The sequence below is a fragment of the Stenella coeruleoalba genome (genome assembly GCF_951394435.1).
Source record: "Stenella coeruleoalba genome assembly, chromosome: 3".
Taxonomy (NCBI): domain Eukaryota; kingdom Metazoa; phylum Chordata; class Mammalia; order Artiodactyla; family Delphinidae; genus Stenella; species Stenella coeruleoalba.
Window position 1 is genome coordinate 30,505,889 of NC_137148.1, and position 22,329 is coordinate 30,528,217.

The following is a 22,329-nucleotide window of genomic DNA, read 5'->3' on the forward strand; positions in this document are numbered from 1 at the left end:
AACAATAAAAGATATATCACACTTCTATTATTTTTATATCAAAGAAGTTACTTTTTTTAGTGCTACTGAATATTTAAATAACATATACTTACATAGTCACCATGTCAAATTTTCACCAGGATTAAGCCACAAAAAGAAACAGAAGAAAACTATAAATAAGAAGCGGATATTGAGATGACAGACTCAAAGAAAGAATAAGACAATTTGAAAGATGAAATTATACTAAAAAAATACACAGTAAAGTAATACCAAAAGAGAAAAACTTCTGTGAATAAATTAAAACAATTCAAATGTCTCACCTATATGTTATTAGTGGGTGAAGAGGAATAAATTCTGCTGGCCCAAATTCTATAGAGCAACCAAATGTAATTAACGTTAGCAATTCACCTTGGCAGGTCAATAAAACCAGGGAGCCACGTTTTAACACACAAGCCAGAAAAAGACTATCATGAGTCCAGCTGATATCACCTACCCAGTAGGACCTAGAAAAAGCAAGACAATATGTTTAGAAAGGACTCTCTACAATGCCTTTGACAATTTATAATGGCCAAGAAGGGGTGAGACGCTTCAAAAAATAAGGTCAAAAGAATGAATAGTAGGCAAATGTCACATACATTTCATGTATTTTACTTCCCAGAAAAAAAGTTAAGAAAAAAGGAGTTTGCTCATAAACATCTACTCCATACAACATACAAATTAGAAATTTACTTAGATTCATAAGCAAATCATAAGATGAAAATAAGACCTAACAAAGTAAAGTTTTTGTCACTTACATTATAATTAGAACAACTTCTAATCCTAGTGGTGTCCAAAACTAAGATCTACTGGTAGATTTGAAGGTCAATACCACACCTGTCTTCTCTGCAGCCTGCCAGAGCTCCACTCAGTAGCAGACTCCGTCTTCCTAAAGCCATCTTTACTACTCCTTAACTATCTGATAATATTAATGTTTCTTTCATGGAGACAGAAAAGTAGCTCCTCCTCATGTGAATGATGGACACCCTAAGTCAAACAGACCACTGAACTGAGACTAGTAATTCTTCTAGAAAGGAAATTTTGGGGAGAGAAAGAAAATAAAAAGGCAAGGCTGGATGAACCTGAAAACTTTGGAAATTCAGAGAGCAGCAGAGAAAACAATTCAGAATAGGAACTTAGGAGGATCCAAGAGGAAATTTTCCTACTCTATAATCCTTCATAGGTCCACTTGCCATCCAAAATCACCACTTATGGTACTATCCACCCGTATGCAGAGAATGCTAACTTTGTTTAAAAAGCTAGAAACACCTCAGCCTGAGTATATAATGGTCTTCCCAACCCAGGTTTTTTCATTTCAGCCTCTCTAACTTAGCCCAGTATTTCTCTACCCAGTCATAATTCAACTCCTCCCAAGATAACATCATCTATCTAAATATCTATTTAGACACCTACTGAATTATCAGTGCCTTAAACTTATTAAACTATTAAAAAAGAAAATAAAAACACTATTTAGAAATACAAAAGAACCCTTACCTGATAAGTGTAGCTGGAACCACAGGATTCTTATTACTACATCCTTTAAGGCTACCACAGAGTGTAACAAAATTCAGTGTGTTTATAAATAATACCTGAGTTGCCTAGAAAGAAAAAAAAAAAGATTAAAAAAACCATTAAAATTATTTTACTTATAATTCTGAAGACCTAGAGATCTATTATATCAATGAACTACCTAGTCTTTGCCAACTGGAAAGATAATACCGACCACCTATAACTTTTCTCTCTTTTATACTACATTTTAAGAATATCAGTTACCACTTTGCCCTTCTTTCTTCCTTTTCCATTATCCTCTTTTCACCTCTGAAGGCCAAATTCTGAAAATTACGGCAGCTAATGTAAATAACTTTACCAATTTACAGTGTCGAGGTGGATCAGAAAACACCAATTTAAAGAATATAAAGTAATATTAAGGAAAAAAACTATACTCGGGGAAAAAAATCTCAAAACTGAACTAAACTCTCTCTTTTACAGGTTACTTCCAAGATAGATTATATTTACTGACCTTTGGGTCTTTCTGATTAAGAGTTACTGCCAGGGTAATGCCATCTCTTGAAAATGCAGAAATTAGAGCTCCTCTTGACTTTACTGATTCACATTTAGGAATCAGACTGCACAGAAGGCAATCTTGTTGTGCCCACTGAACATCGTAAGTCAATGATCTAAGTAGTGAAATAATTGAAAACAGAAAGTATAGTAACTTTTAAATTAATATATACTTCATTACAAAAAATTAAAGGGTCCAACTAAATTCGTACATGTGCACATATATTTGGGGTCTCGTAGCAACTGTTCACAAGTTTCATCCAGGACACAAAAGAGCAATTGCTAGTTAAACAAGGTCCATATCAGAGTTTTGTTAATAACGGCATGTTCTGTAGCCAGCCCCAAAAACATCTGCATCCACTAAAAGTTTAGATACACATATTTCTACATTATTACAAACATTTTTACAGGTATTAAATAGGTGAGAAGAGGGGATTTTTAGGATAGTGACAATGTTCTATATTTGATATGAGGATGGTTACAGGCATATGTACATTTATCGAAGTCCACCTAGTTGTACATTTAAGATTTGTTCATTTTACTTTATATAAATTATACCCAAATAGAGTACTGCTAGCATAAGAAAATAAAGAAAATAAACAGAAAAAAAAAGCCTCACTATTTTACTAAATCTTAGTCACTATATGCTTTTAACGCATTCTTTCTATTTCATTGGGCTTTTTAAAATAAATAAAATTACTTTTAATTGAAAAAATACTTGAGCATTTAAAAAGTACAGTAGTAAATTCAAGTTATTTCCTTTTCAAAATTCAATTGATTTAGAACATCTCTGGTGGCTCAGTGGTTAAGAATCCGCCTGCCAATGCAGGGGACATGGGTTCGAGCCCTGGTCTGGGAAGATCCCACGTGCCGCGGAGCAACTAAGCCTGTGCGCCACAACTATTGAGCCTGCACTCTAGAGCCTGTGAGCCACAACCACTGAGCCCACGAGCCACAACTACTGAAGTCCTCACACCTAGAGCCCATGCTCCGCAAGAAGGGAAGGGACTGCAATGAGAAACCCATGCACTGCAACGAAGAGTAGCCCCCGTTTGCTGCAACTAGAGAAAGCCCATGTGCAGCAACAAAGACCCAATGCAGCCAAAAATAAATAAATAAATTTATTTAAAAAGAATTCAACTGAATTACTTTTCAAAGGAGTTATTTTTATAGTCTTAAGACAAGTAAGACCATAGTCTGTCTGCCTTACCTTTTATGTGTTCTTGATTCCAAGAAGGGAAATAAAATAAAAACAAGAAAAACTTTCTATAATAGACATTCAAAATGAAAACTAAAGAAACAGAACAATACTTACAGGAAGACAGAATCTGTAAAGCCTCAGAAGCTGATATTCACATTTCACTTACTAATCTTATTACGTATTTATGGGCCAAAAGATAACAATGTTTTAAAAGGGATAGAGGGACCTCCCTGGCGGTCCAGTGGTTAAGACTCCATGCTTCCAATGCAGGGGGCACAGGTTCAATCCCTGATAGGGGAACTAAGATCCCACATGCTGCATGGAGCGGCCAAAAAAAAAAAAAAAAAAAGCTGATAGAAAACTAGGAAGAAGGAAACATTTATCTCACCTTATAGATGTAAATACATTTTCATGCCACCGAATTGCTAGAAATGTTAACTTCAGGCATTCCCCAGAATAGAAAGTAAATGAACACAAGCAGCAGTCTCCAAATAACTGTAGATAAATTTAATATACTTTAGTATATAATTAATCTGAAAATAAATCAAGAGGACCTAGAGATTGTCATACTGAGTGAAGTCAGACAAAGAAAGAGAAATATCGTATGATATAGCTTATATGCGGAATCAAAGAAAATGATACAAATGAACTTATTTACAAAACAGAAACAGACTCACAGACTTAGAGAACTAATTTATGGTTACCAGGGGGTAAGGGTGGGGAGGAGGAATAGTTAGGACGTTTGGGATTCACATATACACACTGGTATGTTTAAAATAAATAACCAACAAGGAAAAAAATAAAATAAACTAACTAAACTATAAATAAAATAAACTAATCCCTGAAAGAACAACAAAAAAAAAAAACAACAACCAAACAAAAAAAACTCCACATATTTCTCATCATAAATAAAATAAATGAAACATATCAAGAGCCTGCTCATATTTTTACTCTTAACATGTAGCTGAACATTAAGCTAAAGACTAAGTAATTAATTTCTGAGCCACAGGCATATCTCAAATGGGAAATCAAGGTGCAGTTTACTCTCTTAAGAAAACACGGCCTTTACTCTGGCTACAACTGGAAATATTCTAACATATTTATTTTTCTCTTCTTTTACAGTTACATATTATGTATTTATTTTTAATTTATTTATTTTATTTATTTGGCTGTGTTGGGCCTTAGTTGTGGCATGCGGATCTTCGTAGCAGTGTGCGGGCCTTTCTCTAGTTGTGGCTCATGGACTTTAGAGAGCACAGGCTCAGTAACTGTGGCTCTCGGACTTAGCTGCCCTGCAGCATGTGGGACCAGGGATCGAACCCACGTCCCCTGCATTAGAAGGCGGATTCTTAGCCACTGGACCACCAGGGAAGTCCCTATAGTTACATATTATTTAAGTTAGGGCACTACCCATGGGGTGGAGGAAAACAACAAAAGTTCAAAATGCAATTTCTAACAATAGTAGATTGGGTAATAAAATGTTGGTCCATACATACAAAGAGTATCATGCAGCTATTCTGAATGCTTTTAGTTAATGAACGTGTTATTTCCTGGGATTTAAATGGCTTACTTAATATCCCTAATTCTAGCTTTTTTAAAAATCCTTCCAACAAATATTTATTTATTTGTTTATTATTGGAATATAGTTTCTTTACACTGCTGTGTCAGCTTCTGCTGTAGAGCAAAGTGAAACAGCCACATGTATACATATATCCCGTCTTTTCTGGATTTCCTTCCCATTTAGGTCACGACAGAGCACCAAGTAGAGTTCCCTGTGCTATACAATAGGTTCTCATTAGTTATCATTTTATATTTAGAAGTGTATATATGTCAATCCCAATCTCCCAATTCATCCCACCACCCCCTTCCCCCTTGGTATCCATCAATACATTTGTTCTCTACATCTGTGTCTCTATTTCTGCTTTGTAAATAAGATCGTCTATACCATTTTTCTAGATTCCACATATATGCGTTAATATACGATATTTTTCTCTTTATTACAAAACTAGTTATATTCTAAAACTAGGGAAAAGTATAACTAGGAAGCTCTAAGTTCAAACCATTTTTAATACACATCTTTTAAAATGTGACCAAGAAATATAAAAATACCTTTTCCGTGGTAATTTCACCATTACTATGACAATTAATGATGCCTGGAGATATATAGCTATGCCATTACACACTCTGCTCAACAGCTTCCCAGATGGTGTCTGTTCTTAGAGTCTGAGATCTCCACCACTTCTATAATACCCTGTCTGATTTGGATTTTACCTCATTTTTTATAAAGACAGCATGCACTACAGCTTCTTTATCTTCAGTGGAAGGCAAATGAACTGCTTCTTCAGGTATGATCTGGGACCATTGGCCCACCAATGACGGGCTTTTAGAAGATAAGATATTCTTGAATTCCAAATGTTCCCAAAGAAATATGCATCCAGAAGGAGTTATAAGCAGAACTCTTTTCCCATTGCCAGATACATACAAGTACAGTCTCAATGAGCTTGCTAGAAAACAAAAAAAAAAAGTAATTACACCTCTGAAGTCTGAATTCCCACAAAAAAGTACAAATTTTATCTATTCTGACAATAAGGAACCTAAATGATGTTTCCATTCAGAATGTAAAACTAAGGCACTAGTAATAAACTAAAAGTACAAATTATAATAACATTTATCATGTACTCATATGTGATATTAGGAACCCACTGTTATCACAGATATGTAAGGCATGCCAGATTTTTCTTCAAGATGAACCTAATTGTCACAAATAAACGCCACCAAAAAAATACTTACAGATATAAGGAAAAATACATATATATACAGATATATATATTTACACAGAGATATATTTCTTTTCTCCTATATATCAAGTTAAACCAATTTAAACAAATAAAAATCTCCCACCTACTGCAGCTTTAATCATTTCTTTAGGCTTTTCAGTTGCTTGTATAGTTTTCAAACAATCTTGATCTTTGTTCCAGAGGAAAAGCTCCCCTGTAGCAAGTACCCCAGCCAGCCAGGCATCTGCTTCCAAAAAGGAAACGCAATACTTATAATCTAACATTTCCCTTAATATTACTCCCAAAATTATTTTTAAAAATACAGTTAATCTAGTCTTTTGAAAATATCAGTACTACTTAACCATTACTGGACGTTGTTAGGACTGTAACATCCTTCAACAAAGGCTGGAGACTGGGAATTTTCTTCTTTGTCCTTCCTGATAGCAAATTAATTTCATTTATGAATTTATCATCCAAAAGAAAAACAGCTTCATTTTCCTAAGAGAAGAAACATGTGAGAGACTTAAGAGATGCCAGAAGTTAATTCAGCCTCTTACCTAAGTAAGTTATCCCAGAAAAGAAAACAAAGTGACATTTAAGAAAGATCGTATATTTGTAACCTGAAGATTTTTCATTCTATCTTAAAGTACCTCTTACTAGAATTACTAGGTAGGATGACCTAACAGTTGCACTGAGATTTCTTTGGAGTTTAAAATTATAGGAGTGTCTTCCAATTCTGCTAGCCCAAACTGAGTTACCTGCTGTTATCTCATCAATCTGAACAGTAGTATGGGTAAGTTTTAAATTATCTACTTAGATTAAAATAGACATGGCTTCTCATTTCTGAAGCAGTGTCATGCTGCTCCTAGACTTCAGTTTTAGAAAACATCGAGAAAATGATCTGAGCTTACTGGAAACCTTCCAATTGGACACCACGCTGCTTCATCACCTGTGTGGGCATTCCAAGATTCACCAGGACACAAAACTCACCAAACATGTGCTTTTGCTCAAAAAGACCCTGTAGCTGGTAGTTTGCAGAGTGAAAGCCATGCTCATCCTCAACAATTGCAGAGAGGTCTTCTGGCTGTGCAATCTCAAAAACTGGGACTTGCAGGGTGAAGACATTATGTCCCAGCATTCCCAGGAGAGCACAGCAGATGAGAGTGAGGATGATACATCATCCCAGGTCTCCAAGAGCAAAGCAACAGAGGACTGTGAAGAAGATTAAGCAAGTTTATGGAGAAAAGGAGCAAGAGAGTGATGAGAGTGGTGGCAACTCTGATTAGACCACAGAAAGACTGATGCTCCCTCCCCATCTCTGCCAGCCTGTTACCACACAAATACACAAAACCCTGCTCAGTAGGCAGGTGATCCTTCTACAGATGATATTGTATTTTGTGAAGGCCATAGAACATTCTTTGATCTTAGAGGCAAAGCACACAGTTAACACATATTAGAACTGATATTGTATGATTAAAGAAAAACCTACCTGTCCCAACCAGGAGACTCGTGGCCAGGGTTTTTTCTGCTTGATACTCGTTGAAGTCAAAACTTCTAATCTTATCTCCATGCTTGCTGAGATATCAATGACCAATTAAGTCAAAAGTCACAAGATGCTGTAAAAATCAAAACAAACAAAAAAATGATAATAGCCCATAATACTGAGGATCTTAATTTAGAATTTTCATAAAGTTTTAGTAGATTACTTTTTCATCAGCTCAAGTTAACTCTTTTTAAGGTAAGATGCTGACAATTTATTCAGTATCTCATCTTGAATAGTCAGACAAAATGTATTTGCTTTTCGACAAGTTATTTCTCAGACTATGAAGATAAACATGAACTAGGAGAACATCTTGACAATATAGTTTCTATGTGATTTGATTTTCTCAGTGTGGCAGGTTGTATTTTCCAAAGATGGCCACAAAAATACCTCCCACCCCATATGCTCTTCTTACACTATGACCTTAATACTCCTCTCATTGAGAGCTCTGGTCTATGCCTCATCCCTTGAATTTGGGTCGTTTTTGACTACTTTGACCAAGAGTAAAATGGAAGTGATGCTATGCACTTCCCAAGGCTAGCTCATATAAGGCAATACAACTTTTACCTTACTCTATGGAATAATCACTCTTGAAGCCTTCAATCACCACATAAACAGTCAAACTGTCCTAAGTCACAGAGCTGTAAGAAAGCCCAAACTAGCTGACATAAAAATGAAGCCCTGAGATAACATGAAGTAAAGATGCCCAGCAAGTCCCCATGCTGGTTGTGGGGATAGTTGTGGTAGAGGCCATGAACAGTTTGTCAGAGCCCTATTTGGGTGAGGGAAGCATAATCTTGGGTGAATGGTCCATTCTTGAGTGAATCTTGGGAGGATGCTCACGCAGTGGAAGAGCCTGGCACAGTGTATTGGAGCCAGGCACAGTGAGGACACAGAAGCCATAATGAAAGGGATCCCATAGACCAAACTGAGGACAATTTAAGCATCAAAACAATTACATTAATGGATTTAAAATCCATGGAATAGGGACTTCCCTGGTGGTCCAGCGGGTAAGACTCCACACTCTCAATGCAGGGGGCCCAGCTTCAGTCCCTGGTCAGGGAACTAGATCCCGCATGTGTGCCACAACTTAAGAGTTCGCATGCCACAACTAAAGATCCTGCGTGCCGCAACTAAGACCTGGCGCAGCCAAAATAATAAATAAATAAATAAATATTTAAAAATAATAAATAGGGGGCTTCCCTGGTGGCACAGTCGTTGAGAGTCCACCTGCTGATGCAGGGGACATGGGTTCGTGCCCCGGTCCAGGAGGATCCCACGTGCCACGGAGCGGCTGGGCCCGTGGGCCATGGCCATTGGGCCTGCGTGTCTGGAGCCTGTGCTCCGCAACGGGAGAGGCCGCAACAGTGAGAGGCCCGTGTACCGCCAATCAATCAATAAATAATAAAATCCATGGAATAAAACAGGAAACCATGAATCCATATAATAATAAGTAAATTAATAAATTGAACACTTGATGAAAAATGGTATATTTACATTGTTTCAAAATATCTCCCTATAAAATACTCATTAATTACAAAAGAGAAAAAGTAACTTTACAATGAAGGAACCAGGCAGATTCCATTTTGTCTAGTGATCAAAATGAAAATTATCAGAATGGGACAAATGGAAATCACGTGCCACCTAATAGTTAAAATGAGAAAAACATCTCTGTGACATATGTACAGAGGAACACAACCTGAATCTAATCACAAGGAAATATCAGGCAAACTCAAACTGAGGGACATTTTACAAAATAACTGATCTGTAACCTTCAAAAATTTCAAGTTTATGAAAGTTTTAAAAAGATTGAGGAACTGGTTCCAAACGGGAAACTTGACAACTAAATGCAGTCAGTAATTGTAAATTTTATCCTTTCACTATAAAGGACAATATGGGACAACTGGAAAAACCTGAATAGGAAGAAAAACTGAGGATTAGATGGTTGTAATAGATGAATGTTAATTTTGTGATTTTGATGGTTGTCTTGCAGTTATATAGGCAAATGTCCTTCCTTGTCTGTAGAAAGTAGATACTAAAATATTCAGGGGTAAGAGAACATCAGTTGTCACTCTCAAGTGGTTCATGAAAAAAAGTTCTTTGTACTCTATTTGAATTTTCGTGTTAAGTTTGTGACTGTTCCAAACTGAGTCTTTTTAAAATTTTTAATATTGTGAAATCTTGAAATGATGGCATTTGGTCATTGGTCTGGATTGTATTTAATCACAGCCTTATTCCTTTTTTTTTTTTTTTTACTTTTATTTACATTTATTTTTTTGTGGCATTTATTCCCGGGCTGTAAGTTTTTGTTTCTTCAGTTTCTTCTGGGATATCTTTTTCTTCTGTGCAACCTCCTCTTCTGGTTTAGGAACAATCTGTTCTTCAGTAAGGATCATCTCAATGTGGCAGGAAGAGCTCATGTATGGGTTGATCTGACTATGAGCTCTGTAAATCCTGTGCCACATCTTGGGGGCTTTGTTCACCTGGTTGTGCTCAGTGACCAGAGAATCTACATCTAAGCCCTTAAGTTCAGCATTTTTGAGCATCTGCAGTAAAAATTCAAGACTCTTTTTGGGTCACCGACCCCGCATCCAGCCGCACTATTTGTCCTGGGCACACCTACCAACTCCACCACTGTAAAAATGAAATGGCACACATTGCTTCTTTAAAGTAACATCCTTCAGATGCTTGGTGGCTTTTCGGATATGCATACCCTTAATGTACTGGGCAGTTTCCTGAGTGTTCTTAGAGTGAACACAAAGGGCTTCCCTGGTGGCGCAGTGGTTGAGAGTCTGTCTGCCGATGCAGGAGACGCAGGTTCGTGCCCCGGTCCGGGAAGATCCCACATGCCACGGAGCAGCTAGGCCTATGAGTCATGGCCGCTAAGCCTGCGCGTCCGGAGCCTGTGCTCCACAACGGGAGACGTCACAACAGTGAGAGGCCCGCGTACCGCAAAAAAAAAAAACCGAACACAAAGATTTGAACCTCTTGATTTGAATGATTTTGTGGGGTTTTCTGGGTCAAGGGAATAGCGAACCATTTTTAGGGGTCACTTCAGACCACTTTATAGCCTTATTCTTTCTTTTTTTAAAAAATTCTATCTTCCTAATTCTTTTTAGTTTACGAAATCCAAAAAACTGACAAAGGATTAATCTCCAAAATTTATAAGCAGCTCATGCAGCTCAATAACAAAACAACAAACAACCCAATCCAAAAATGGGCAGAAGACCTAAATAGACATTTCTCCAAAGAAGATATACAGAGTGCCAACAAACACATGAAAGAATGCTCAACATCACTAATCATTAGAGAAATGCAAATCAAAACCACAATGAGATATCATCTCACACCAGTCAGAATGGCCATCATCAAAAAATCTAGAAACAATAAATGCTGGAGAGGGTGTGGAGAAAAGCAAACCCTCTTACACTGTTGGTGGGAATGTAAATTGATACAGCCACTGTGGAGAACAGTATGGAGGTTCCTTAAAAAACTACAAACAGAACTACCATATGACCCAGCAATCCCACTACTGGGCATATACCCTGAGAAAACCATAATTCAAAAAGAGTCACGTACCACAATGTTCATTGCAGCTCTATTTACAATAGCCAGGACATGGAAGCAACCTAAGTGTCCATCGGCAGATGAATGGATAAAGAAGATGTGGCACATATATACAATGGAATATTACTCAGCCATAAAAAGAAACGAAATTGAGCTATTTGTAATGAGGTGGATAGACCTAGAGTCTGTCATACGGAGTGAAGTAAGTCAGAAAGAAAAAGACAAATACCGTATGCTAACACATATATATGGAATTTAAGAAAAAAAAATGTCATGAAGAACCTAAGGGTAAGGCAGGAATAAAGACGCAGACCTCCTAGAGAACGGACTTGAGGTTATGGGGAGGGGGAAGGGTGAGCTGTGACAGGGCGAGAGAGAGTCATGGGCATATACACACTAACAAACGTAGTAAGGTAGATAGCTAGTGGGAAGCAGCCGCATGGCACAGGGATATTGGCTCGGTGCTTTGTGACAGCCTGGAGGGGTGGGATAGGGAGGGTGGGAGGGAGGGAGACACAAGCGGGAAGAGATATGGGAACATATGTATATATATAACTGATTCATTTTGTTGTGAAGCTGAAACTAACATACCATTGTAAAGCAATTATACTCCAATAAAGATGTTAAAATGAAAATAAAAATATTAAAAATTTAAAAAAATTAAAAAAAAACTGAATTTATTTGGTATTATTAATGCCATCTTTAATAATAGCTGAATTTTTAAAAATAAAATAAGCTTTAAATGAAAGACTATTCAAATACAGCACAGAATGACCTATTAAGATGCTAACCACCCTCATATTTTATACTGTAACGTTATGTTTTTCAATTCCTCAGAACGGTAATATTCCAGATGACTGCTTCCTTAGACACTTTATTTTTAAGTAATTTATTTAAAATAAATAAATAATTTCAAATATTTATTTTTTAATTTTTAAATATAAATATTAAAATCATAAATAAAATTAATTCTTTAAAAAGCGCTAACCAAATGCAAGAGGAATAATGGCATTAGAAAAGCATTATTTGCAGCTCCCAATGAAATAACAGATCTAGTCAATAGTATCAGTGGCTGCTAAAACTATTAGGTGAAAGTATATGGGTAACTCTATAACAGGTGGACTGACATGCCCCACAGGCCCAGCCGCTCCGCAGCACGTGGGATCTTCTCGGACCGGGGCACGAACCCGTGTCCCCTGCATCGGCAGGCGGACTCTCAACCACTGCGCCACCAGGGAAGCCCGAATTTTTTTTTTTTTTTTAAACATCTTTATTGGAGTATAATTGTTTTACAATGGTGTGTTAGTTTCTGCTTTATAACAAAGTGAATCAGCTATACATATACATATATCCCCAAATCTCTTCCATCTTGCGTCTCCCTCCCACCCTCCCTATCCCACCCCTCTAGGTGGTCACAAAGCACCAAGCTGATCTCCCTGTACTATGCGGCTGCCACTAATCAATCTTAAAATTACTAACAGTGAGACAAATAGACATTGTATTCCCCGTGACATGATGCTTTGTAGACAGGAAGTACACACAGCCATCTATGAAATATTCTTACAAAGACAGAAAATTAAAAACTGAACCTGAATCTGTGTCTGAATCAAACTACCAGCTGACAAGAAATAAAGAAAATGAAGGAACATATTAAACACACCAGGAGAATAAAATCAACCAAATTGAGAATGTAAAAAACTCTATAGGATAAATGATGTATACGTATGTATATGGAGAAAAGGATATATATATATATATATATATGTATACACACACACATATATATATACATATATATATATAAAAAGAGAGGCTCAGTAGCTGTGGTGCACGGGCTTAATTGCTAGCGGCATGTGGGATCTTCCCGGACCAGGAATCGAACCTGTGTCCGCTGCATTGGCTGGCGGATTCTTAACCACTGCACCATCCAGGAAGTCCTCTGTATAGTTTTGACTTCTGTAATTATGTTCATTAAAACAAGAGGGTCTTCCATGGTGGCTCAGTGGTTGAGAGTCCACTTGCCGATGCAGGGGACACGGGCTCGTGCCCCCGTCCGGGAAGATCCCACATGCCGCGGAACGGCTGGGCCTGTGAGCCATGGTCGCTGAGCCTGCGCGTCTGGAGCCTGTGCTCCGCAACAGGAGAGGCCACAACAGTGAGAGGCCCGCGTACTGCAAAACAAACAAACAAAAAAACAAACAAACAAAAAAAAACACATTGGCGAAAGCAGTTTCAAGAGAATCCAACTGACATGAACACACTGCTATATTTAAAATGGATAACCAACAAGGACCTACTGTATATAGCTCAGGGAGCTCTGCTCAATTAAAAAAAAAAAAAAGAGAGAGAGAGAGAAAAATCCAAGTTGTTCTGTTTCCACCACAGACGAGTCTAAAAAATCGCGTCCATTCCTCCGTGCTCAATTTATCACCCACTAAGGTCAAACACAGGAGCTTCCCCACTTCGCACAAGTCATCCCCAGGGGACCCCTCTGAGATTCCCTACCCGACCCTGCGGGGCAGCGCCGCCCTCTGCCCCGAGAGGTGCCACCGTGGTGCCCACCCGAGACAGGGCGGGAGCTGCAGGACCCCGGTGCGGGGCCGAGGTCTGGCCCGAACCAGACGTCGTTCCCAGCCATCCGGAGGGCGACCCGGGCCCCTCGGAGCCGCCGAGCCTCCGTCAGGCTGAGCGTGCGGCGGCCGGAGGACGACCCCGGGGAAGCTGGGGGACCGGGAAGTGGTAAAGGACGAGGGGGCTGGGTGCGGCGGGGTATGGCGGGGCTGGGGAGGTCGCGAGCGCGCAACACTAGAAGGGGTGAGGGGGACGAAGGAGCCCGAGGACCCCGCGGGCCGGACAGCGTGGGGAAGAGGCTGGGGCCGTGAGGGGCAGGAATCTGCGGGCAGTTACCTCCGCCAGGGTCCAGCCCGTCCGGGGAAGGAGAAGCGCTGAGAGGCAGAAGGCGAAGCCGGCAGCGCGGGGCAAAGACCTGAGGGTGACTCCCGAGGGCCCAGCCGCCGGCGCAAACGCGAGCCTGCGCCCTGGCGACGGCGGAGGTGGGGGAGGGGACGCGAGCGAGCCGTGCCAGTGCGCCTGCCCCGAGCCGGCCGGGAGCGCGGGCGGGAAGCTGGACGTGCTCCTCCCTCCTCTTATCCTCCGGGTCTCCTCGGGTTTCCCCCCGCCCCTTCCTCTCAGCGGTCCCGCGTCCCCTCCGCTCGGCCGCTCCTCCTCCCGTTCCCGGTCTCCTCCTAAGCTTCTGCGGGTCCTTCTGTGTTCACCGACCCCATGCGTTCCTCAGACACTCGCCTTTGAGTGCCCAGGCGATGCGCGGCGCTCTACAGGAAACCGTTTAGTAACCGACTAAGATGTAAATCACGGGATGTCAGCACCCTAGTGGAGACCTCTAGAGACCTGGGAATGAACGGGTTGTACACTGCCCTCCACGGATCAAGTGGGCAACTTAAAGCGCTAAGGAAAGCGTTTCTGTACCCACACTCCTAGTGACTTCTGTTTATTTACAGCACTGTTTTCGCTCCTGTCCCGCTCCTCCGCACGGTCTGGAAACAGGGGGCAAGAACACGCAGCTCGAGATCTATATTCGGTCTGGAAAAGCATTTTTCTGTAGCTTAAATTTGTATGCCTTAAGCAGGGGCAAGCTTTCCGTTCCCTAGCCGCCCTCCTCTTCACTCACTGATGTCACTGGCCTGGTGTTCGAAAACATTTTGGCTTGTTACCTTTGGCTAGGCTAGGTATGTTCTGCTGAGTAAATCGCTCAGCCCTCTCAAATAGAAAGATATCGTTATCAAATTGGTTTATATTGGCAAGCAAAGGGTACTGGGCAGGAGGACTTCCCACAGCATCGTAAATCACAACTCTCCCTGTGTCTCGGTGTGGGATAAGTGGCAGCTGGGATAATTACCACTTAGCACCGTTTACGTCAAAGGTTATAGAACTGAAGTGGTCCAAGGCTACTCAAATCACAAACACCTTACATAAATCTTGCTGGAGTTAGCCCAAGAAGTCTGAAGCAGAACAAAGAAATCCTAACTTATTCCCACAATTTTGTGTTTCCATTTCTAGGTCTTCAGATGTGATAACAATAGGATAACTGTGTCTGACTTTGCTGTGTGGCCATCAGACCTAGAGGTATTGGTGCAATTCTGGAGTTGACTGTTGTGCACATTTATTCTTTAAAATTTCATGGGAATGCCTACAATTGGCTCAAATAGAAATTAGTGGATGCCTATTATGTGTCATGTGTCAAACATGATGCTAGGTGTAAAGAGAGGAAAACGATGCTGTTCCTATTCAAAAGAGATTCATAGACACTTAAATTACAGTGCAGTGATAAATTTCATGATAGCAGTATGCACAGAACACATTTTTTTCTCTCTGGGAGATGGGCAGGTCAGAAGTATCTAAGCTAGGTTTTCAACAAGGAATAGTTCAATTTGAAGCACATTCATTTTGTGGTGCCTGTGGACTTGCAGGTGAGCAATTAGAGTCATGGTTCAGAAGCCCAATGGGAGAACTGTAGATGTAGAACAGGTAACCTAACCATCTGTCTCTCCATCAGCCTGCCCTGCACTTTTTTAAAGGTCACCTCTCTTTAATATATATTGATGAATAAGGGTTTAATGGAGAAGACCACTTCTTATGAGAGCATCAGAGGGGTGAAGAGAACCAAAAAAGTGGTGTCAGGAAAGCATGAAAGCGTAGGAGGGAAGAGCCTAGGAAGGAGTGGTCAACCATGTGTGAAAGTCTGAGTAAAGTGAAATAGAAATAAGCTCGAAAATTCCCCCATCCGATTTGGTGTTTCATAGTTACAGTGCAAGATATATAATAACCTAGGTCCTTTAGGTAGCAGGTAGTAAAATCAAATCTAACTAGCTTGAGCAAGAGAAGGAATTTATTGTAGGGAGTGTGGAGTATCCCACAGAATCTAAGGAATGATTTCAATAACCAGTTCTTAGGAAGTACTGCAACCAGGACAGATCATAGACTTTCTCTCTAAAGCAATGCTATCCAGTAGAAATCTCTGTGATGATGAAAATGTTCTATGTCTGCTTTGTCCAATATGGTAGCCATTAACAACGAATGCTACTGAGCACATAAAATGTAGCTAGTGCAACTGAGGCCCCAAATTTTTTATTTTAATTAAATTCAAATAGCCACATGTGGCTAGTGGCTCCTGTATTGTACAGTGCAGCTTTAAAGCCTTTCCATTAACATGACTCAGCTCCAATTTTTCTCAGCCTGTGTCTCAGTTCAGAATTGCAAATCTCTTGGAGGGAAAAATGCAAGTGGTGCAGTTTGGGTAAGAGATCTACTCCTGGAGCAGTCAGCTATGGCTAGGATCACATAGTGCAGAAATGGCTGCTGAGGTCCTGTCTGTGTGTATCTGAGGCCATTCTCCCCCAACAGGGGGAATCATTATAAGCTGAGGTCTATTATAAGATGGAGTTGTGAGTTATTTAGGGTAAGAGTAGGCTGCCATATCAAAAAGCCTCTACCATAAGTTAGTGGCCTAGAGAACATAGGCAATTATTTCTTTCTTGTGTAACTGTTACAAGGTGAGTGATTCAGTTTGTTAGGGTAGCTCTGCTCCACACAATTATTCAGACATCTGGGTTCCTTCGAGATACTCACTCTGTAATTCTCCAGTATCTTGTTGCATAATCAAGACTGGGTTCCAGTGGATTCCAGCCAAAGGAAAGGAGAAAACGAGAGAGCATACCCACAGTTTTGAGACCTGGGCACAGAAGTGGTACACAGTATTTCTGGTTATGTTGTATTGGAGAGAACTTTATCACCTGGCCATACCTAACCGCAAAGCAGGCTGGGAAATGTAGATTAGCAACATACCCAGTAAGACTGAAAGAATGATTTTGGTGGTCAATTAGCAGTTTTCATCACAAGTGGTTAGAATATAAAAAATAGTAATACATATTTCCTGTCTTCAAGGGTATCACAGGTTTGTTGAGGAGATAGAAGAGTACGTAACTAGCAATGAATAAGGAACATGCTGTAAGAACCCAAAGAAAAGAGTGACTTAAAACAGTATTTCTCAAACTTTAATGTACCTACAAATCATCTGGGAATCTTGTTAAAAATGCAGATTCTGATTCAGTAGGTCTGGGGTGGGTGGGGCCTTAAGATCTGCTCTCCTAAGAAGCCCCCAGGTGATGCCGATTCTGCCAGTCCTTGGACCATACCTTGAGTAGCAAGCAGTTGCAGGTGCAGCAAACACCACAGAGGGAATGGCATTTGAGCTTTGTATTATGGTACAGTGATTAAGAGTCAAATTTTGAATGTTAGACATTTTACGTTCAATTCCCAACTTTGACTTACTGGCTGATTTAAATTGCTTATCTTTAAGCCTAATGAAGATCTTAAGCAATAGAGAACCCCACACAAACTAGATTTAGCAATAAGAGAAGTTGATTGTCTCATTAACCCAGGGGTTCAGCAGGTTTCTTGCAAGTTTCGATCAGGCAGGGCTCTTGTTCTATTTTTCTCGAATTCTCTTCACTCTGCTCTTTGTCTTCAGGCTGGCTTCTCTTGTGGTAAAGTAAGAAGATGGCACATTTACACTTATTTTGCAAGGAAAATGTAGTTTTAAATTTTTTCTGCAATTAAACATTCTTCTTGAGCCTCCAACCCAATGTATAGCAGGGAAAGTCTTTACCTTGACAATTAATGGTACTTCCATTTCTTCTTTGGTAAAGTCTCTTTCAAATAAATGCTGTATCTTGCAGATTGTCTTTTTCTCATTCTACTCAATCTATAGGGTAGATTCATAAGTGATAATGGTAGGAGGGGTTGCCCTAAAGGCAATGGGGGAAAGAGTGCTTGCATTCAAATTTTGTTTTTTATATTCTTAGTCATCCCTGCTTCCGGATGTCTGATGTTGGCTCCTGGGTCTCTTGCATTGGTGTCTACTGTGGTGTCTATAGCTAGAGAGTCTCTAATTTCTCCCTTGATGATGCCACTATGCCCACTAAGCCTCAGCTACATCCTTCATCTGTCTATTCTGTTGCCTTTACAGTGGGGTCCCCTTGCTCTCAAGTGCCCCAGAGCATGTGAGAATGTTCTATGTCTTGAGCTAGACGTAAGAGCTGAGAGCAGGTCAGGAATGATGACTAAACTCTTTTCTCTAATTGTGACACGTTACCATGTTTTATTCTGCTGGGATCACCCCCTCCCCCATATTGGGAGAGGGGGAGCATCCTAAAGGATAATCTTTTCCAATAATTTGGAAAAGCTACTCTGCTCTCAACATCCTCGTCAACCTCATCCCCATGAGATTTTACGTTGAAATACATGCATGTCTGATTCCTTGTTTCCACTAAATCAGAGGCGCTTTCTTCCTCCTGAAGAGTGTCCCCCTTATGTATTTTCTGAGTCGTCTCTTGATTGTCCCTGCATTGTGGCAAAATTCCATATTCAGACTTTAATGCATTGAATTTGATATAACAAGAAATTTAGAGAGTCCCTTTCTCTGTGAATAAAGGTGAATTTTTTAGTATGTGCAAAGAACAGGTGTGTTACCCTGGAGGGCAGTGGCTGTTAGGCAGAGAGGGCCTGAGGGTCTCTCAGGGGTTCAGGGTTCAGGGTGACATCGGGAGCCGAATTGCAGGGCCTGAGACCAAGGAGTTGATTCACAGAGACATCTTTGGCTTGATGATGGCCCGCTCTCAAGGCTTCCATGCCCTGGTGCATACATGTTTGGCTGCTGACATACATACAGAGGTGAAGCAAATGAAACATAGAGGCAAGATACCTCGCAGGGTCTCGGGTGGCATTGCCCTTGTCCCCTGTGTGCCTGTGCACCTTCCTCAGGCATGCGTGTGTCTTCTCACCCCCACCTAGGAAAAAAGAAAAAAAAAGTGAACTATTTAGACAGTTGTTTCGCTAAGGAATTGAATAATAATTTTGCTTGGAGACTTGAAGCTGAAAACAAAACCTTTGTTCTAGGTGGTTTCTATCTTCTCTACAAAGGGGTGAATGCCATCGATTCAATGAATGGGTAGTGTGGTGACTTTATAATGTGTCAACTCGGCTAGGCTGAATTACCTTTCCCAGAATTCCCTTCCCTGTGTGTTGCTAGGTAGAATAGAACACAGGAGAGATTATTATGGGAGATTTGAGGGCAGAATGAAGCAGCAGCTATTTTGGAGCTCACATATGTGGTCACTTATCTGCTGGCTTACCTCACTGTAAGGCAGTGGGAGAACTTGCAGCTGCTCTAATTTCCTTTGGATCCCCTTTCAGAGGCTCCAACTCCTGTGACAGGTGTAAATATTTAGCTCCAGGAAGGTCCCAGCCTCTGCAGGACACCAACACCATTAAGGTGACAAACAACAGGAACTGATAGGGATTTGGGTCCATCCTCAAGAGCTCCAGCTCAAGCTTTCAGGTCCCAGACTTTCATTACTCTCTTCCATTTTGCAGCCATTTTCTCTTGCTGATTGACTGCTCTGTGAACTTCACGCTCCAGCATCTGACACAAAGACAACAGCTGTACAGAGACTACTTGAACCAACTCTCATGATTGCGTAAGGTCAAATTCCTGTAAACACGCACACACACACACACACACACACACACATTTTCTAGTGCTTCTTTCTCTTTGATTGAACCCTGACTGATATAGTGTGCAAGGCAACAAGATTTAACAAATATAAAATTACTTTCCAAAATATTCTTTTAAAATATCATCTCTGTTTTGGTAGCAAAGAGGCTACAGATGGACCAGACCTTACGCTGTCATACCCTACTATCTAGAAAAAAAGATCTATTTCCCCAACCTGGGCTTCACTCTGATTGGAACAACTTAAGTCACATACTCACTTTGAGTCAATCATCTGGCCTTAAAAAAAAAATGTATTGATTGCTTTAGGCTTTAGTTAAGTGTCACTGTAACAATGTGAGTTGCAGGATTGCAGTGGCAATAGTTAATCCCAGACTTTCCCTGTCACCTGAAATGCAGCCATTTTACATTTTAAGTATGCCTTCCATTACTTGTCAGGTGGAGGGTTAATTTATCACCTACTGGGACAGATAATGAGCAGGTGGCCAGAAGCCATTTTGACTATTAAACTGAGTTATATAATCAGTTGGAGTTGCCAGAGTTGTCAGAGACAAAGGACTTTCTCATGGCGAGTGCTATGGATCCGTATGTCATCCCAAGAGTAGAGGCCATCCTCCAATTTCTCTTCCAAGGTTCTGCTTCAGAAAGTGGACCCAACAACTGTAACCTGGTAAATGAGTGGCTATGCAGGGATGCCTCAATAGTTTATCCAGCCACTGTTTGGACCTTATCTTTAGATGAGTGTAACAGTACCATCATAACATGCAACCTTTCAATTTCAAGTCCTAAGTTCTCTTCTTGTTTAAATGGCAGTTGGAGTTATTCTACTTCCAGAAAACCCATCAGAAGGAAAAAGACAACCATTATAGAGGGAAAAAGTAAGTCAAATACTAAGACCTGGGCTGTCAGGACAGGAAACAGGAAAGAACATGTGCTTTTAGATAAGGTTCTGTATTTTGATTGAGGTGGTAGTTAAACAAGTGTGTTCACTTTGAGAAAACTTACTATTCTATGATTTGTGTACCCTTCTGTACACTATTTCAAGTAAAAGTTTGTTTTTTATTTTTATTTTTTAAAAATATTTTATTTATTTATTTTGGCTGCATTGGGTCTTAGTTGTGGCATGCAGGATCTTTTCGTTGCAGCATGCGAGCTCTTAGTTGCGGCATGCATGTGGGATCTAGTTCCCTGACCAGGGATTGATTCCGGGCCCCCTGCATTGGGAGCGTGGAGTCTAATCCACTGGACCACCAGTGAAGTCCCAAAAGTTTGTTTTTTAAAAACATGTTGAAAGCTACCATTTAAACCAAAATAAAAATTAAAGCGGTCCTCTATTGGCTCCCAAACAGATTCAGCTTTAAAGGATGAGTAGGACTTTGATAGCGAAGTGGAGAAAGATTATGATTTCAGTTACATCATATGGAATGAATGTAGGACATATTCAGGGAATGTAAAGTGAGTTCCTGTGGCAGATTCTAAATACAAGGCATATTTTGGGTGCTACCTTAACAGACTCTCTCTTTGAGAACTGCTGTTCTACACACTCAGAGGTGGATCTTAGCAGCCAGAACCCTGTCCTCTCATGTTGTCCCATCCCCAGCTAACTAACTAGCCCGATAGGACTTAAGGCAGTGGCAGATTGGTAAATATTTAACAACCTTCTCTAGGAGGTGGGGGAGATGTCATGATTTATAGCATTTGCTAACTTCTGTGGGGTAAATTTTCCCACCATGACTGCTTTCAAGTTAAAGCCTGACATCAACCAGCTCACAAATTTCCTGAAAATTTAACAAACAGCTCTCAAAACCCAGTACTAGGGGCCCCAGAATACCACTGACTTGACTTGAGGCAGGCAAGCCACAGTCATCCTGAGAAGGAGAACAATCCTTTTGATAGATTTATCAGAAGAGTGAGGAAGTGTCTTTCCCATAAACCCCCCTCCCCTCACATCTCATTCACCTAGATTGAATCACATGCCCTGGATATAATGTGTCTCAGGTTTCATGAGACACAAACGCTGTGTGAAGATGGGTAGGTTGTATTGGCTTTTACCTGTGAGGACCTACTCTGGTTTATGCAGGGGAAGGGAAGATAATCTAATGAAATTGGGTTTCTGTTAGGAAGGTGAAAGAGAAAATGAATGGATAGATTTTAAAATTCATTATACCAGACTTCCCTGGTGGTGCAGTGGTTAAGAATCCGCCTGCCAAGGCAGGGGACACGGGTTCGAGCCCTGGTCCAGGAAGATCCCACATGCTGTGGATCAACCAAGCCTGTGCGCCACAACTACTGAGCCGGCACTCTAGAGCCCATGAGCCACAACTACTGAGCCCGTGTGCCACAACTACTGAAGCCTGTGTGCCTAAAGCCCGTGCTCCACAACGAAGAGTAGCCCCCGCTCGCCGCAACTAAAGAAAGCCCGCACGCAGCAGCAAAGACCCAAAGCGGCCAATAAATAAATAAATAAATGTATTTTAAAAAAATTCATTATACCAAGTTCCCTTATAATTAGGTACCCCAAATCAGGTTGCTAATCAGGAAGCTGAAGAACGGGTCATGAATAAACAAAAAATATCCA

The 22,329-nt window shown here is 40.5% G+C and overlaps 1 protein-coding gene and 1 pseudogene across 7 annotated transcripts in view; both read right to left on the reverse strand.

The window, feature by feature from the left end:
- The window catches only part of CPLANE1 (ciliogenesis and planar polarity effector complex subunit 1), a 129,951-nt gene extending 115,747 nt beyond the window's left edge, over positions 1-14,204 (reverse strand). For all 6 annotated transcript variants that reach the window (XM_079916597.1, XM_079916592.1, XM_079916593.1 and 3 more), the window contains exons 1-9: positions 14,069-14,204; positions 7,544-7,670; positions 6,417-6,552; positions 6,179-6,298; positions 5,549-5,781; positions 3,666-3,772; positions 2,036-2,192; positions 1,510-1,613; positions 300-482 (exon numbers count right to left, since the gene is read on the reverse strand). In XM_079916597.1, the coding sequence (XP_079772723.1) occupies positions 300-482; positions 1,510-1,613; positions 2,036-2,192; positions 3,666-3,772; positions 5,549-5,781; positions 6,179-6,298; positions 6,417-6,552; positions 7,544-7,624 (1,121 nt within the window). In that variant the 5' untranslated portion in view covers positions 7,625-7,670; positions 14,069-14,204. The remainder of the gene's footprint in view (positions 1-299; positions 483-1,509; positions 1,614-2,035; positions 2,193-3,665; positions 3,773-5,548; positions 5,782-6,178; positions 6,299-6,416; positions 6,553-7,543; positions 7,671-14,068) is intronic.
- On the reverse strand, positions 9,639-10,753 carry LOC307184352 (large ribosomal subunit protein uL22-like; annotated as a pseudogene). The gene is made up of 2 exons: positions 10,545-10,753; positions 9,639-10,329 (listed from the first exon to the last, which is right to left on the reverse strand). The product of its transcript is annotated as a large ribosomal subunit protein uL22-like (transcript).
- Positions 14,205-22,329: the final 8,125 nt, after the last annotated feature.